This window comes from Dunckerocampus dactyliophorus, chromosome 11, assembly GCF_027744805.1.
Source record: "Dunckerocampus dactyliophorus isolate RoL2022-P2 chromosome 11, RoL_Ddac_1.1, whole genome shotgun sequence".
NCBI lineage: Eukaryota > Metazoa > Chordata > Actinopteri > Syngnathiformes > Syngnathidae > Dunckerocampus > Dunckerocampus dactyliophorus.
Genome location: NC_072829.1, coordinates 19,511,563 through 19,529,160, shown reverse-complemented (window position 1 = coordinate 19,529,160; position 17,598 = coordinate 19,511,563). Strand labels below are relative to the sequence as shown.

The 17,598-nt window shown below is 41.3% G+C and overlaps 1 protein-coding gene across 3 annotated transcripts; it reads right to left on the bottom strand.

Moving 5' to 3' along the window:
* Positions 1-21: 21 nt before the first annotated feature.
* hdx (highly divergent homeobox) lies at positions 22-12,880 on the bottom strand. Of its 3 annotated transcripts, none has more exons than XM_054791835.1 (11): positions 12,749-12,880; positions 11,600-11,745; positions 9,452-9,598; positions 8,197-9,357; positions 8,068-8,118; positions 7,207-7,353; positions 5,110-5,299; positions 4,949-5,025; positions 2,098-2,196; positions 1,894-2,016; positions 22-1,804 (listed from the first exon to the last, which is right to left on the bottom strand). In XM_054791835.1, the coding sequence occupies exons 2-11, from the start codon at positions 11,663-11,665 to the stop codon at positions 1,544-1,546; spliced, it is 2,322 nt and encodes a 773-aa protein (XP_054647810.1). In that variant the 5' UTR covers positions 11,666-11,745; positions 12,749-12,880; the 3' UTR covers positions 22-1,543. The 3 variants fall into 3 exon arrangements, 1 of the variants encoding a protein (XP_054647810.1); XR_008572871.1 differs by lacking the exon at positions 22-1,804 and adding an exon at positions 4,209-4,270 and having other exon boundaries at positions 1,959-2,016; XR_008572870.1 differs by lacking the exons at positions 22-1,804; positions 1,894-2,016 and adding exons at positions 3,973-4,135; positions 4,209-4,270 and having other exon boundaries at positions 2,100-2,196.
* Positions 12,881-17,598: the final 4,718 nt, after the last annotated feature.

Here is a 17,598-nt window from a genome sequence, read left to right as displayed (position 1 = left end):
TTCCTTAAGAATAAATTACCGCTACTGTATTTTTGGATGCTTGTAATCAGACCACTGCTTTGGACATTCAAGACTGAGAACAGACTACCAATACTAACTCCAAATACAATTTTCAGAAAATGACTCAGTAATGAGTAGCTGTGCCATTCTTCTTAATCACCTCAAAAATTGGTTTGGGTATGCTTGATGCCAGTGTTTCCAGGAGGCTAGTGGGAAGGTTGATCCAGGTGGGGAAGATGGCTTCACAGAGGATGTCTGTTTGGAACTGATGTCCATTTTTGTAAACTTCCCTTGCCATCTATCCCCAAATGTTTTCAACTGGATTTAGATCAGGGGAACATGCAGGATGGTCCAAAAGAGACGTTATTCCTCTGGAAGAAGTCCTTTTGTCAGGCAGACATTGTGAACTGCAGTGTTGTCTTGTTGAAAAACCCGGTCATTAGCACACAGTCGAGGGCCTTCAGTCGTGAGGGATGCCCCCTGCAACATCTCCACATAGCCATCTGCCATTTGACGCCCCTGCACAACCTGAAGCTCCATTGTTCCATTGAAAAGGCACCCCTTCACTGTGCTGTATGGAATCAGGATCAAGGTTTCATTTCTTCTCATCACAGAATAAAAGTTTCTTCCACCTTTCATTGTCCCATGTTTGGTGCTCTTGTCTAAATCCCAAACGGGCAATTTTTGCCATTGAAAGAGACGAGGGCTTTGAAGATGTTTTTTGTTCTTAAAACCCTTCTCTTGATGCCGTCTGATGGTTATTGGACTGCACTCGGCACAAGTAACAACCTTGTCTTGACGGGATAGCCAATCGGATCCTTCCGCTCTGGGCCAGTGACATTTTTTGGGTCTACCGCTTTTTTGTTCCATAACCCTCAGGATCTTTGAAGGTTCACCTCAACAATCCGAACGCGTTCAAAGAGAAGAAGCTTTTTTGGCTTTGCCATCAAGAGATCATGACTGTGAATAAAATAACGTTGAATCGACATTTTTGCCAAGATTTTGGCTTTTACAAGATTTTGGCTGTGGTCTTAAACATTTGATGAGCTGATGAACAACCTACTGTATTTCACTGTAACAGTTGTTTGCAATAAATTGCTTACTCAAAACATTTTTGGTCTCCTTCCCATGTCTTCTTTTTGCACTTTAAAGCTCTACTTACAACCTCAAGATCCAACAGTGCAAAATGTAAATGGTCTTAAAATTTTGACCGGTAATGTACATCATGCACAACGACACAAATATCAATTTAAGTGAACCTATGCAGGTTATACTTATACTGCATTTTAGCTTCATCCTGAAACTTCATCCACACAATGATGCATGAGAAACAGTCCCAAATACGTTTTTCACATTTCTTTTTATTATTATTATATATATATTTAATCCCCAGACTGGACAATAGCAAGACGATATGCCATAAAAAAATGAACTGTTAGCCCAACAGGAGTGAAGCTTCAATCCACAGGCACTGGGCGCGGAGCATGTGTTTGTGATGATGAACAGCTGTGTGGCACAAGTTGATGTACTGTATATGAAAAAGTCACTCTTGTTGTGGTATTCCTTGCATTTGCTCCTCTGATACAGAGGGCTCAGTAACTTTAATAGGAACGGGTTCTTTAATGTGAACCAGTGGGATGTCTTCGCTCGCTAGTGCATATTCAGTACAGCCAGCTGCATCAGTTGTCAAGGTGATGTTGTAGTTGGAGGACTTGTCTTCCGACACAACATCAGGCAGAGCTCCTCTGTCCATTGTCATGTCCAAGACCTGATCCCATGGCGGAGGTAGACTGGCAATGAGTTCCTGAACACACATGGGCATTACAATTAACGACACATTTAAAAATGTTCAGATTGAAATGTAAATTAAATATTCTGTTTGATTAAAAATACCTGCTGTTTCTCCACATCGTTACTTCTGACAGCGCTGAGCAGCCTCTGCGTGAAGCTTGCAAGGTCCTGGTATTTTTGCTTTTGGTTCTCTAGCTCATTCTCTAAGAACTGCACTTCTTCATGCTGTTTTGAAACAAAGAAAGTAAAATTTAACTGAGCAAAATTGTTGTTCAGATAGAAGTCTGTGAGAGTCTGTGTCCTCGCCTTGAATTCAAGCAAGCTTTGCATCTGCTCTAGATCTGAGGCCACTACGTCACCATCATTATAATCATCCTCTTCATCCTCATCAATTACTTCGACCTTCTGTAAAGAAACAAAAGGTTTAAAAACATTTTGTAGATGGAAATATACACAAACACCCATACATAAAAGGTGCTTTAAATTTTGAAAAAGATTTTTGAAGAAACACACATTTATTAATGCTTTATTGCATGTAAATGCACATGTATGCATTAAATTGACAAAATATGTAATTTTTGCTAAGACAATCAAAACAGATTCAATTCCAATGATCCCCTTTGTGATTTATAAAACATAAAATGTCATGGGACTCACATCTGGTCTAAAACAGGCCTAAGAATGTCTAATTCTTAATCGCTGACTGTATAATTTCGGTCAGTACTACGATCGCTACTGACCAATGCTATCTTGTTATCTTAATTACAGTACCATAGAATACAGTGAAACAAATCGGGGATACCGTGCAGTAGATAACGTTCCGGGATCACTCGTGAATGGCAAAAAAAAAAGTAATTGAGACACCCATAAAAATGTCTATTTTGACACTCTACTACAAACCAACCAGAGGTTCAAACCAAACCCCTCTCTAACTCACAGTGCAACCAATAAAAACACACGGAGTAACACATGTGAAACACACAATGGAGCTGCACCACACCGACTACGCGGGTATCAAAATAAACGCTAACATACTGTACTCATATACACGATGATTCTCCTGAAAAGGGCACCAGGGACAGTGCCGCGCACTTCAAGGGGCATGACGCACAGACGACAGTGATTTGAAGCTATAGCCATATAAAAATATACTGCAAACACATTGAATACGCAGGGGTAACAGTTACGAATACTTTTTTCGTGTCTGTTGTGTATAAAACACGATTTGATGTCAATTTCACCCTGTTTGCGCATTGTTTTGTGACTTGACATGGACAAGTATGTCACAAAGACGATGAAATTAATACAAAACAGAGGAGTATTTTAGGACCTTTACTCTTCCTGATGTGCATAAACTACTGTACCTTCCCAATGCACTTCATGACTCAAACTCTGTTATACGCTGATGATGCTGTACTTTGTGTCTGGCGGAAGCACTGATGCAATTAAACTAAATACAGATCTTCAGCATTTACATCAATGGGTGCAAGATGATCACTTAACTATTAATGGTAAAAAAACAATGCATGTACTTTTACTCATCTAGGAAGCATTTATCCATATCAAATCCCATCATCTTTTCAAATCAATAACTCTCCCCTGTATCACTTACAAATATTTATGCGTCAATCTGGACTTCCACCTTACCTACACTGAACATGTACAAAATGCCTCCAAAAATCTGAAACAAAAGTCACATGTTTATGGTAGCATTAGGTTGAGTCTGTCTCTATCTGTTTCCAAAACATATCTTAATGCTACAATACTACAATACTGTCCATTCTGTCATATTTTTTGTCTGTCTGGTCGTTCACAACAAATGAAATCCTGGCACCAATAGCTCTACAACAGGGTTTATAAGATCCACGATGGACTTCCTGCTTGGACACCATCACTGCTCTATCACGGTCTAATGCTTTAACATGTCAAAATTATATCATGTACACTGGCATTAAACTGTATTTTGAAATCCTAAGCAGTAACACTTTTGCAGCACTCAGTGCTTTGGTACCCAAACTCAACACACTAGATCTTTAACTAATGGACTTTTGGCATTACCAGTTTTTAAAAACTGTTATGGACTGAGATATTTCTTTTATGTTTTTACAAAAGCCTGCAGTGAGATTCTACAGTACCTAAACACTATTCCAACACAGACAAATTAAAAAGCCCCATGCTCACCATCTGATGGACAACTACCGCTGCAGTCACTGAGATGTTTCAGTTGCCGCCTCCTATTACTGCTTCTCTCAATTCTGTATGCCTGGGGTGACTGTGTTTGTCCTATGCTGGCTGATGTACTAAAGGTGTTGTATGTGTTTATGTTCTGCAGAGCAGGAACCTGCTGAAAAACAACATACATGCTGAGTCAAATTGTTTCCATGGAATGTGAAGTGTGTTACTCTTGTGCAACTAACAATGCTTTGAAGAACACTGTTGAGTCTTGCGAAGTTTGAAACAGGGTCCATCCACTAGAGCTCTGTGTTACGTGCAAGAAACATCACCATTATGTCACGTCCTGGTCAGCCCAACACCACCAAAAATGGTAAGCTGTGAAAAAAGTGTTTAAGTGTCTACTTTGATACCCGTGTAGTCCGTGTAGTGCAGTTACTTTGTGTGTTCCAGTGTATCAAGCTGATTCACTGCAGATTGTCTGCATATAAATAACACCTCCCCAATCAAGTTCTAGTAATTTCTGTGCAACTCAAGCTTTACTAATGTAGGGCAAATAAGATGTTTTCTCCCAATAAACGGCCTAATTAGCTTATAAGCACAAAATAATTTGGAGATTCTGTCGCTCCGTTCCTGTGTGTCTCTCTGTACTGCTCTCTGGTGGGTTTGCCCACAAATAAATATTTGTTTTGATCAAAAATCTGAATGCTAAATGGCGAATACACAAAAATCTACTGTTGATGTATTCATATATAATTCAAGACTTTTTCTGCATCTATGATTGCTAAGAAATGTTTACTGTGGACAGGAATCATCTGACATCATCGCCGCACATTTATCAGTTATAAAACGTCCAAAGAATGAAACCAACTCATTGAGCAGACCTACTATACACCATTAATAACAAAGCTATATAATAGTTATTAGTAAAGACATTAAATGTAGCAAGAGTGAACTGTAGAATCAAATAAATAATGAATCGTACCACATTATTAGCGAGTGGTGCAGGAATGTTCACATCTGCTTCATCTTCTTCCCTATGGAGTGAGTCAATGTTGCTATCTGGAAGTGAGAGCGCTGCATCACTACTGACCCACACAGTTCAAATAGAGGTAAATGATGCAAGTGTTGCATCAGTGGCCTCACCTTCAGAGAGGCCGAGGCCATCGCTCAAGTCATCTCCAAGTTCAGGTGTTCTGAGCTGATCTTCGTTAGGGCTAAACGCCATTGGAGAGTCACTCCCTGGGGAGCTTGTGAATACAGCAGGTCCGCCTTTAGGTGGTGGTATTTCAATACTCATCAGACGGCACTTCCTTCGTCTGTTGCTGATCCATGTCTGACAGCCAGAGAGCACAAAGACACAATGGTACGAGTAAATGTGTAGTTAAATGACGACAGCTTGTCACATGATAAGCCTATCTATACCAGCGTGTGTGATCGCTCATGCTTCGATATCATTTGACTTTCTGGCATTTTTGTTTACATGCCTGGCGGCATCTAGAAAGCTCGGAACAGAAGTTGCAATATTATTATTTAGCTATATGTGTACTGTGTATGTGTCCAAGTGATCTGTAAGACCTTTTAGCAGGGCTGTCAAAAATAGGTGTTAATGGCGGGTACTAATTTATTTCATTATCCATCCATCCATTTTCTATGCTGCTTCTCCTCATTAGGGTCGCGGGGGTATGCTGGAGCCTATCCCAGCTGACTTTGGGCAACAGGTGGGGTGCACCCTGGACTGGTCGCCAGCCAATGGCAGGGCACATATAGACAAACAACCATTCACACTCACATTCATACCTATGGACAATTTACAGTAGAGTCGCCAATTAACCTAACATGTTTTTGGAATGTGGGAGGAAACCGGAGTACCCAGAGAAAACCCACGCACGCACGGGGATAACATGCAAACTCCACACAGAAATGCCCAACGAAGATTCGAACCCAGGTGTTCCCGATCTCCTGACTGTGACTGTGTGGCCAACTTGCTAACCAATAGACCACCGTGCGGCCCTTATTATATTATAATTACATTAACATTTTTTTTTTTGCACATTTAATGCATACACATCATGGCAAGCACGGCTCTCTGTTATGGCGACAGACAGAGGCAGTGTAGCTCCCCACAGAGTCTGGCGCTCCTTTATAACTTTATTCTGACCTGAACATATCAACAGCAGTGTAATTCAAACACCATGTATGTATTTCCAACTCTAAACAAACTAAATAAACGTCTGTAGTCCTTTCGTCATTGCAATGACATGCGCACAGGGCCATGTCCCTTAATTATGAAAATTAGGAAATTCTGAAAAGTTTCATTTAAAAACGTCATTTTTTGTTCAGTTGTGTTGTGATTGACTAATATTTAAATTAGTTTGATGATCTGAAACATTTAAGTGTGACAAATATGCCAAATAAATAAGAAATCAGGAAGGGTGCAAACACTTTTTCACAACATTGTATTTTTGCTTCAGGCAGAGGGGAAGAGTAAGGTGTGGAGCCACTTCACCAAAGATTCAACAGGCATTAGATGCAAGTTAGCCAGGGCTACAGCACCAGCAAAGCAAATAACACTACAAATTTGTGGCAACACCTAAAAGTAAATCCTTATGTTAACAGCGTTAATTATTGATTTTTCACCAAAAATCTGCAAACTTGCGGGATTGCGAATGCTTAATTGCAAATCCACTGTAGAGAATTATGTTTTCTACTAGATTACAATTTTCAACTACAATCCATACAAGTAAAACAAGGTTAAACACCTAAATCCTGTAGGTGGCAGTAATGTCCACTGCTCCAAAGTAATGTCCACTGAGCATCAGCTTTTAGAATGCTATTCACATTGGAAACATAAGTTCTTGTGTAAAATCTGTTATCATACTTTGCGTATATACAAACATACAATCAAATGCTTGAACGTAAGAAGTAAATAAATGCAAAAACTGATATGGTTAAACAATGTGCTATCCACAAGATGAAACTCGTACCTTACATATGGTCTAAAATTATATTGTCACTTCTGCAAATATATCCTCACTTAAAGCAAAATTCTATTTTTAAATTGGACCTGGACAAAAAACAACAATACATTGGCCATTCAACAACTAGTAGTCTCAAAAACAATTCCAATGTTATTTCAGTTTTATGTAGAACAATATGGGAGAGCCATAAATTAAATATGAAATATCTTTGAAAAGCATTCATCACCAGAATAAAACACACATTTTCATTGAGTGTTTTTACCTTCACTATTTCACTGTCTACATTGAGCAGGTTTGCTGCAGCAGTAATCTTTTCCCTGCACACTGAGCCCAGACTGGTCATTCCCCTGTCCCAGTAGCGCTTCAGTTGAACGAGATCCCCATCACTGAATTGTGTCCGATCCTGCAACTGAACACATGACATGCACACTGACGCAAAGCAACATCTGGTTTTTGTCTGGTCTCTAGTTTTAGAAACCAGACAGCAGTATTACAACACAGATGATGTGGAGAACAATGATCCATATATCAGGTCAGTTAAGTCAACAACCATCCAGCACAGTAATTAGATTACCATTTTATGAAACTGAAAAGTGATGTAATGTTCTTAATTTTATTGCAGTATTTCTAATAGCGACATGATGCATGCATGCATGCATACGTCAGCAAACAACTGCATGAAGTAGTTTACCGATAAGAATAAGTAAGCAAAATAAACAAAATGCCATGAATGGGCAGTATTTGTTTTTATGTACAAATGCTCACTTGCCACATTAGATATACCTGCACAGTCTAATGAAATCTATTACAAGATGACAGTGCTGACACTATCAGAGAGGTGTAAAACTTTATATTATCTTTCAAGTGTTTCTTCCATCTTATAAGATATAATAGAATAATAGAACAAGCTCTCAGTATCACACAGTGCAGTGCAGTTCGACAAAGCTGCAAAACAACCGCAATAATAATACTTGTGAATTAATACATCACAATCAAAACTGAGCATTTCAATATGGCAACATTTTTGACACAGCTCTCCAACTGAAATTCACTAGTTTAGGCAGGTGTACCTAATGAAGTGTTTTTTGAATGTTGGGTTAGATTTTGGCACTTCGGGACTCACGGTTCTCTTTCTGGAGTTGCTGATAAACCAAGGGGCAGCGCTGACTGAAGTCTGCAACCAAAGAAAAATACAAACCAGGCTCAAGTTTTGAATTCACTCAGATGGATGACTTCATAAGACCTCTCTAACCTGTGAGCTGGCGTTCCCAGTAAGTGAGGTCTGTGCGAGTGAATCGCTTGCCTGATGAGATGAGTTGCTGTGAAGCGGTATGTTTTTGGAGCTGGCCTGGGTCAATGAGTGGTTTCCTTTTCCCAAAGATGTTGTCTGCTCCTGACTGGTGTTATTCTGAGCAGCCATATTTGCTAGTTCCTCTTCCCTTTGCCATTCATCTTCTTCATCTGCAGTTTCCATGGCAATGGAGAAGTTATGACTGGTATCCAGAGTGTGGGAAACTGACCTCTGAAGCTCCTGGCATTTCAGAGTAGAACTAAGTCCGGGCTTAGTTCTGCTGCCTTCTCCTCTTTCTGCTAAGGTGAACACCTTCTGGATGCAAGGTGTCTGCTCAGGGGTAGGACCAGAGTTTTGGACTGGGAGGGACAGCCGAGTCTTTTGTGGAACAGGGAGTGGTGGTTGGGGACTGGTGTCAGATCTAGGCTGAAGCTGAGCTTCGGACTGAGACGAAGATGACCATGAGCGAGTTTGTGCAGTAGCAAACGGTCGAGTCCAGCTAGGAGGTAACCCTCCAGCTCCTGCTGCTAATGCTACATCCCTAAGGGACAGACTGGCCTTCATGTCCCTTCCAGCAACGTAAACCAGAGATGCAGAGGCAGAGGTGAAGGAAGGATTCTGAGAGAGAGATGCTAACTTGGACTGAAGAGGTGATGAATTGGAGCTGGTTCTGCTCTGCAGAGTCTGGCTGATCAAGGATGAAGCAGGGGGCGCAGAGAGCTCAGATTCAGGCTGAGGCATAGAGGTGGTGTGTTTTGGTCGTGAGCAAGGACTGGAGTTGAGAGAATAGATACCAGTCAGTATGATGTCATTATTATTGTTTGTGTTGTTCCCACTGCGCAGAGGAGGTGGAGAGGAAGCAGAAGATGATGATGCTGAAAAAGAGGGGAAGGTGGATCCTGTAGGGAGAAGGTGACTACGATTCTGGATGTTGCGGGCGACAGTGATTTCAGCAGGGAGCAGTGCTGCTGCTGACAGCCCATGATTGGACAGAGCTCCTCCAGCTAATGTGTGATTGGACAGCAGTCCCCCAGCCAGTCCATGACTAGGTAAAGGATGAGACATGCCTCCATTCTGGTCTCCCTTGGAGGCAAGTTTCCGTCTTTTGTTACCAACCCATGTCTGCAGGGAGGAGAACAACTGATATTACGTACAGACATTCCAGAGACTGAGATAAACTAATTCACTAGAAGGAAATTAGTTACGTCCTCCTTACCCGGACAACGCTGAAGTCCAGTTTGGCCTCCTGAGCACATTGCAGTATTAGCTGGAAGCAAGCCTTGCTCTGATTGGTCATACCATTATCATAGTAACGCTCCAGGATCCTCTGCTGTTCGACTGTGAATACTGACCGCAGGTTCATCTAATAAACAACAACAAAGATAAAATCAATAAAGAGTAATGTTAGCTGGTAATTCACTACAATTTAATTATTTCATAGCTTCATATACTTGATTCATTTTGGAGCCAACAAGCCATTTTTACTACAGTCGTTGTGACATGTCAGTCTAACAAGGCATGACTGTCAGTTCGAATCTCCGTTGGGCATCTCTGTGTGGAGTTTGCATGTTCTCCCCGTGCGTGTGTGGGTTCTCTCCTGGTACTCCGGTTTCCTCCCATATTCCAAAAACATGCATGTTAGGTTAATTGGCGACTCTAAATTGTCTTCGTTTTTGCCCATATGTGTCCCAAAGTCAACTGGGATAGGCTCCAGCATACCCATGACCCTAGTGAGGATAAGCAGCATAGAAAATGGCCATTTTTATGCTTGAAATTGCTTCATTTAGGCAAAAAATGTAAAATTTGCGTAAATATGTCTTTTCTTTTTTTTTTTTTTTACTAATAGGCAGTATTCAACCATGAACATTTATTAATGAATATATTTGAGAAAAACCGTCAGACTGAAGCTGCGGAATTCAAACTGCGATGTGGCAACGACTGTACTTACAATTCATAATAATACTTATAAATTCATTCATTTTATCATTCATCTGTCATGGTTGTAATTATCAGCTCTGTTTTACAAGAGTACACCATCAGATGTTTTCTCCCTATCTTGAGGAAGATGCCATTGCCGGGCAACTGCATCTGTGCTGTGGGAAAAGCTTTTCGAAGATAATAATGACGCAGGAGAAGACGCAGCTGCCTGATAAGCATATTCTCAGAATCTGTTGATGATAGTTGCTTGGTGATGAATAGTTACAAATAGGTGGGCCAGAGCAACACATGACAGCATTGTGTCATGTACAGAGTTTAATTTAATAGCTGATATTTAGCAACTTCCATGGTTTTCTTGACAATAACCAAAATCACTTAATTTCTTACATGAGTAGCTACAGCATTGTACTGGCAAAAAAATTAACTCTTATGAGCTATTGCCATTGTTATATTCGTCCAAACAAAGTTACCTTTATTTGTATCAGGCATTAAAAGGAACAGAAACTGAAGAAACAAAGGTGGTCTAATCATTTTTTCCATGACTGTATATACTAAATATCTTTGCATTTCTGAGTTGGTCGGACGGTCTTGCTTGGGAGTAATCTGGAGGTGTCTTCGGCTACGTTCACACTGCAGGGTATGATGCCCAATTCGGATTTTGTGTTAAAATCAGATTTTTTATGTGGTCATTCACATTACCAAAAAATGTGACTTGTTAATGTGAAAGCAAAGCATTTGCAAAAGCACGACGTCACACTTATTTCCATGTGTTTACGAAAGTAAAGATTGCTGTGGTGTGTGTTTCAAGTATTTCGTGCAATGAGAGTCATTATTTTCTTAACCAAAAGATTCCATGGAGGAGATTAAGAAGAAAGAGGGCAAGAGTTGGCTAAGAAATGGCTATGGCAGTTCATGTAGAAGAACTTCCTGTGACGTCTGTTCCGAGGAGCGTGTGGGTAGAAGGAGCCGCTTCACTGACACTTTTTAAAAATAATTTTTGATTGACAAGAAGAACTTTTGCCTACATCGTGAGTACCTTTATTAAAATCTTGCAGGGTAAACCACACCTTTTGATGACGCATAGGTCGGATATATGTGACCTGATATATGTGACCTGACTGTTCAGACTGCAGCAGATCGGTTGCATATCGTATTTATATCTACATACGAACGAGACCTGAGTCGCATTTAAAAAAATCGGAAAAAATCGGAAATGTACTGTTCACACTGACATGAAAAAAATCAGGGGGTCCCCTTCTTAAGATTATATCAGTATTAGCCTATTATAGTTCATTATAATCTTAAATTTTGCCTCATCATCTTACCTTCAACCGGGATAAACAAACATGCAGGTAAGATCGTGTCAAACCCTCATTTGATTTCCAAAAGATTTCTTTTGTTAGCCAAAAAAGTTAAACATACTCACAGTCTGAAGGCCGCGCCTTTGTGGCCATGAGTCCATGCTGCTACTGGATGGCAATGGAGCTGTCATGCTGATCACAGCGAAGCATCCACGTTTTTATGTTGTCACCTCCCAGTTTCCCCTCATCCTGTCTCAGTGTGCCGCACCCACTGTTGGAAAAAACGAAAGCAGAGTACTTTGTTAAAAAGTTTGGTCTGAATTCAAAAGAACATTCAAACGTTAATCAAAAGTGTGTATGAAATTCTGGCATCTCTGATTGATTGAACAGCTGGTAGGCTGGCAAACTTCTGTTTTATTCTGTCAACTTGCTGCATTTATCCCATGCAGTTAGTTCTGTTGGAAGTTTGTGTGTTTCTGGCTTTTTCAAAATGTTTCTTTTGCATTTGTTTTTGATCTTGCAGCATTTGGTTGATTGCAGTATTTTTTATTATGCAGCATTTGTTTTATGGCGCTTGTGTGTTCTGGATTTTGGATCGTTTGCTGCAGGTTTACAACTCCGTGCCAATATTCACACTTGGTATTTAACTATGTGGTACATTGCAATTACATTGTTATTATTGCAACAGGTTTTCATTAATATTAAATACGATTTAACAAAGTTCCCTTGGTAACCAAACCAACCAGTCAGTTATTTCAGTTATGATGCTCTCTACGTAAAAGGGTGATATATTTCATTAACTGTCAGCTTAACAGCACATGCGTTTCCATGTTAAAAAAAAAAAAAAAAGTAGCAACCAACTAGACAAAGCCGTCTCAGGAAATCACATGTACTGCAGTATGACCAATAAGCATCCAGCGGCTTTATTTTGGCAGCCTCACTGCGCATGGCCACAGTCGGCACAGGAAAACAGAACGGCGATAATTAGCAAAGACACTTGCAGGGATCGGGAAATAAACCTCCCACTCAGGAAGCGTATACAGCCACAAGATAAACGCTCCCGGTAAGCGGTGCATCAACACGCTAGGATTTAAACATACTTAGCTTGCAGGCCCGAACGGCCATGTCCGTGCCAGCAGACGCTAGCTAGCATTAGCATAGCTTTCCAAAAAAAGGATAGCAGAAGCTAAACTTTTCCTTTCAACCTTACATTCCCCGAGCCCTGCTAGAGCTTTCCCGGTGGCCCTCGGCTTCAAACGGACAGCCGCACAAACCTGGCAACTTAAGCGAAAAGTGCGATCGCGTCCATACTTGTTGTGACCAATTCAGGCGAAGCTTCAAAATCAAGCAGATTTCCTCCCCAGGTCCCCGTTGCTAGACAATGAAATCAGACCGCCCGATCATCAATTCTAATCATGATTGTGACGTGTTTGCAGACAGGAGCCAATGGGAGAGCGACATCATCGCTGTGACTTCCGGAATGGGCTGAAAACTGAGCAGCGAGGCCCCGCCCACCATTGACTTTGTGTGGAGGGGAGCCAGAGGAAGGAGGTCACAGACGTGGAACAACATGTATGTTTTGTTTATTTTGTCAACTCCCAATATACAAATACCCTTTGAAATCACAGTTGAATCTAAGTAAACTTTAATGTTTGAATGAACTATCAGTTTACAATTTTTTTTATGTTGTTTTACTCTGGATTAGTTGTTAGGTCTCATATTCTTGTGTTTTTCAATGAAATTTGAAGTCTTTAAACTAAAAAGAACAAATAAAATAAAATGTGAAAGCTATTATTGCCCTTGTTGTGTGTACTGATGTAAAACTGCACTGCAGGGGTGCTTCTAATGTTTTGCTGATCTAGTAGTAGTAGTACTTTATTAATCCCACAGCAGGGAAATTCATCTGTTACAGCAGCAAGCAAGATACACAAGTATGTACACAAGTCAAGAATGCATAGTCATAGACAATGCATGCAATGCATAGACATAGTGAAATACAAAATGGTTCAGGTGTTGTAGAGCCTGATAGCGGTCGGTATGAAGGACCTGCGGAACCTCTCCTTCTTACACCGTGGGTGTAACAGTCTGCTGCTGAAGGAGCTGCCCAGGGAAACAACAGTGTCATGTAGCGGGTGAGAGGTGTTGTCCATGATGGATGTCAGCTTAGCCAACATCCTTCTCTCCCCCACTTCCTCCACGGAGTCCAAAGGACCGTCCAGGACAGAGCTAGCTCGCCTGATCAGTCTATTTATCCTGCTCCTGTCCCTGTCCGTGCTGCCCCCTCTCCAGCAGCCCACAGCTTAGAAGATGACTGAGGCCACCACAGAGAAGGTCCGTAAGAGAGTCCTGCACACACCAAAGGACCTCAGTCTCCTCAGCAGGTGGAGGCGACTCTGGCCCTTCTTGTAGAGGGTGTGGGTGTTGACGGACCAGTCCAGTTTGTTGGTAAGGTGAACACCCAGGAATTTGTAGCTGTCTACCAACTCTATGTCCGCTCCCTGGATGTTCACCGGTGTGAAGTGGGATGTTTTCCTCTGGAAGTTAATGATCATCTCCTTTGTCTTGCTGGTGTTGAGTTGCAGCTGGTTAAGCTCACTCCAGCTGACAAAGTCCCTGATGACCGTCCTGTATTCCAGATCATTCCCCTCCGAAACACAACCAACAATGGCTGTGTCATCGGAGAACTTCTGGATGTGACACTGTGGGGAGTTGTGTGTGAAGTCCGAGGTGTAGAGGGTGAAGAGGAAAGGGGAGAGCACCGTACCCTGAGGGGCACCTGTGCTGCAGAGCACCATGTCAGGCACACAGTGACGGAGCCTCACATACTGTGGTCTGTTGGTGAGGTAGTCTAAAATCCATGCAGTCAGTTGTTGGTCCACTCCCACACTCTCCATCTTCACTCTGAGTAGTGACGGCTGGATGGTGTTAAAGGCACTGGAGAAGTCAAAAAACATGACCCTCACAGCGCTCCCGCTGTCCTCCAGGTGTAGCAGTGATCTGTGCAGCAGGTAGATCACTGCGTCGTCTACTCCGATCCTAGGCCGGTAAGCAAACTGCAGGGGGTCCAGCTGAGTGCCCACCAGGGGTCGCAGGTGCTGCAGGATAATCCTCTCCATGGTCTTCATCAGGTGAGAGGTCAAGGCAACAGGCCTGAAGTGGTTAGGCTCCTTGGGACGTGGTGTCTTTGGTGATCTTATGCTTGATGAGAGGACAAGAACATAAGAAACAGCTCTTCATTGTGACAGGGTGCAGTTCGACACACCTGCAAATGACAACAACAATATTAAGCAATGTTAACTTAGGAAATCAATGGCGCTCTTTTAAAAGGCATCTGTTGATACAGATGTTACAGTGGTGTGAAAAAGTGTTTCACAATGACAACACAACTGAACACAAAATGCAGTTTTTAAATGAAACCTTTTGTTACTAAGGGAGAAAAAAAAAATCCAAACCTACAGTATATGACCTTGTGTGGAAAAAGTGATTGTCCCCTAAACCTAACAACTGGTTGGGCCACCCTTAGCAGCAACAACTGCAGTCAAGTGTTTGTAATAACTTGCAATGAGTCTCTTACAGCGCTGTGGAGGAATTTTGGCACACTCATCTTTGCAGAATTGTTGTAATTCAGCCATATTGGAGGGTTTTTGAGCATGAACCACCCTTTTAAGGTTGTGTCACAGCATATCAATAGGATTCAAGTCAGGACTTTTACTAGGCCACTCCACAGTCTTCATTTTGCTTCTCTTCAGCCATTCAGAGGTGGACTTGCTGTTTTAGATCATTGTCCTGCTGCAGAATCCAAATTGGTTTCAGCTTGAGGTCACAAACAGATGGCCGGACATTCTCCTTCAGGACTTTTTGGTAGAAAGCAGGATTCATTATTCAATTTATCACAACAACTTTTCCAGGTCCTGAAGCAGCAAAACAGCCACAGACCATCACACTACCATCCCCATATTTTACTGTTGGTATGATGTTATTTTTCTGTAATGTGGCGTTACTTTTATGCCAGATGTAATGGGGCACTCACCTTCAAAAAAGTTCCAACTTTTGTCTTGTCAGACCACAGAGTATTTTCCCAAAGGTGTTTGGGATCCTGAAGATGTTTTCTGGCAAAATTGAGGTGAGCATTAATGTTCTTTTTCTTAAGCAGTGGTTTTTGTCTTGGAACTCTGCCATGCAGGCCGTTTTTGCCCAGTGTCTTTCGTATGGTGGAGTCATGAACACTGACCTTAACTGAGGCAAGTGATGCCTGCAGTTCTTTCGATGTTGTTGTGGGGTCTTTTGTGACCTCTTGGATGAGTTGTCGCGCGCTCTTGGGGTAATTTTGGTTGGCCGGCCACTCCTGGGAATGTTCACTGCTGTTCCATGTTTTTACCGTTTGTGGATAATGGCTCTCGTTGTGGTTCGCTGGAGTCCCAAAGCTTCATAAATGGCTTTACAACCTTTTCCAGACTGATAGACCTCAGTTAATCTCAGTTATGTTTTAACAGGGGGCAGTCACTTTTTCACAGAGGGCCATGTAGGTTTGGATTTTTTTCTCCCTTAATAATAAAAGGTTTAATTTAAAAACATCATTTTGTGTCACTGACTAATATTTACATTTGTTTGATGATCTGAAACATTTAAGTGTGACAAACATGCAAAAAAAAAGAAATCAGGAAGGGGGCAAACACTTTTTCACTCCACTGTATTTTAGATCTTAGTAGATTATCCAGATGTACTTTTTTTTTAATGGTGCTTAAAGTAATTGCACACTATAACAGTACTGTTTCAATTGAATATATTTTTATAACATTATGACAATGCTTGTTATATTTTCGATATACTCATCATTGCACCTTTGTTACTTTTCTGTCCTTATTTTTTAATACCAAAACAAATGAACATCATGATGGCTGACAAAAAAAAATATCGTGATGCAAATGCTAATGCTGACTTTTGGTTCTGCCGACCGTGTTCGTGTGACCGTATGTAATCATCTTATTACTGAGAAGTTGTTAACTTGGAAAAAAATAAAGTTGCATGCAGTAGAACACATCTTGCTGTCCTGGTATATTCATTTCATTTCAATATTTATGCAGTCATGGATATACAGTATTTATTTATATAATACCCAAAATATTTTTACAAAATTAGCAGGGCCCAAAACTGCTTCACACAGTAGCTTTCCTTGCTCTTGATGTCAAGCGTTTCATACGGAATATGTTTGCAATTATATCTGCAACTTAAGTTATAACAGGTTATTGCTCATTGTCAGCGTATGTTTTAGAGGATCCTGTCTCCATCTCATGCTCGTCTTTAGAGTCTTGTAAAACCATTGCTTTTGTAGTCCCTGAGCATGACTCTGGTCTGGGGTTTGACCATCCTTCCTCAGTGCGGTCCAGTAACCATCAGACGGTATGTACGAGAGAAGGGTTTTAATAACAAACATCTCTAAAGGCCTCATCTCCTTCAATGCCACAAAATTGCCCATTTGAATTTTGCACGACAGCACTAAACATTGGATGTTGAAAGATGGAAGAAAGTTTTATTCTCTGATGGTCCGAATGGCCTCCAACGTTACTGCCATGACAAAGAGATCACACGTGAGATGTTTTCCACACATGCCACGCCATCATGATCTGCTGTGCTTTTTCCTTCATTGAAACAATAGAGCTTCAGGTTGTGCAGGGGCGTCAAACAGCAGCTGGCTATGTGGAGATGTTGCAGAGGGCATCCCTCATGACTGAAAGCCCTCGTCTGTGTGGTAATGACTGCGTTTTTCAACAAGACAACGCTGCAGTTCACAATGCCCGCCCGACATAGGACTTCTTCCAGAGGAATACCGTCACTCTTAGATCATCCTGCGTGTTCCTCTGATCTAAATCCAATTTGAGAACATTTGGGCATGGACGACAAGGGAAGTTTACAAAAATGGACATCAGTTCCAGACAGTGTATGCTCTCCATGATGCCATCTTCTCCACCTGCAGCAACATTCACACTAGCCCCCTGGAAACTCGGGCATCAAGCATGCCCAAACCAATGTTTGAAGTGATTAACAGAAATGCCGCAGCGACTCATCACTGAGTCTTTTTTTGAGAATTTTATTTCTATTTTAGGGGGATTTCAGGGATTTTTAA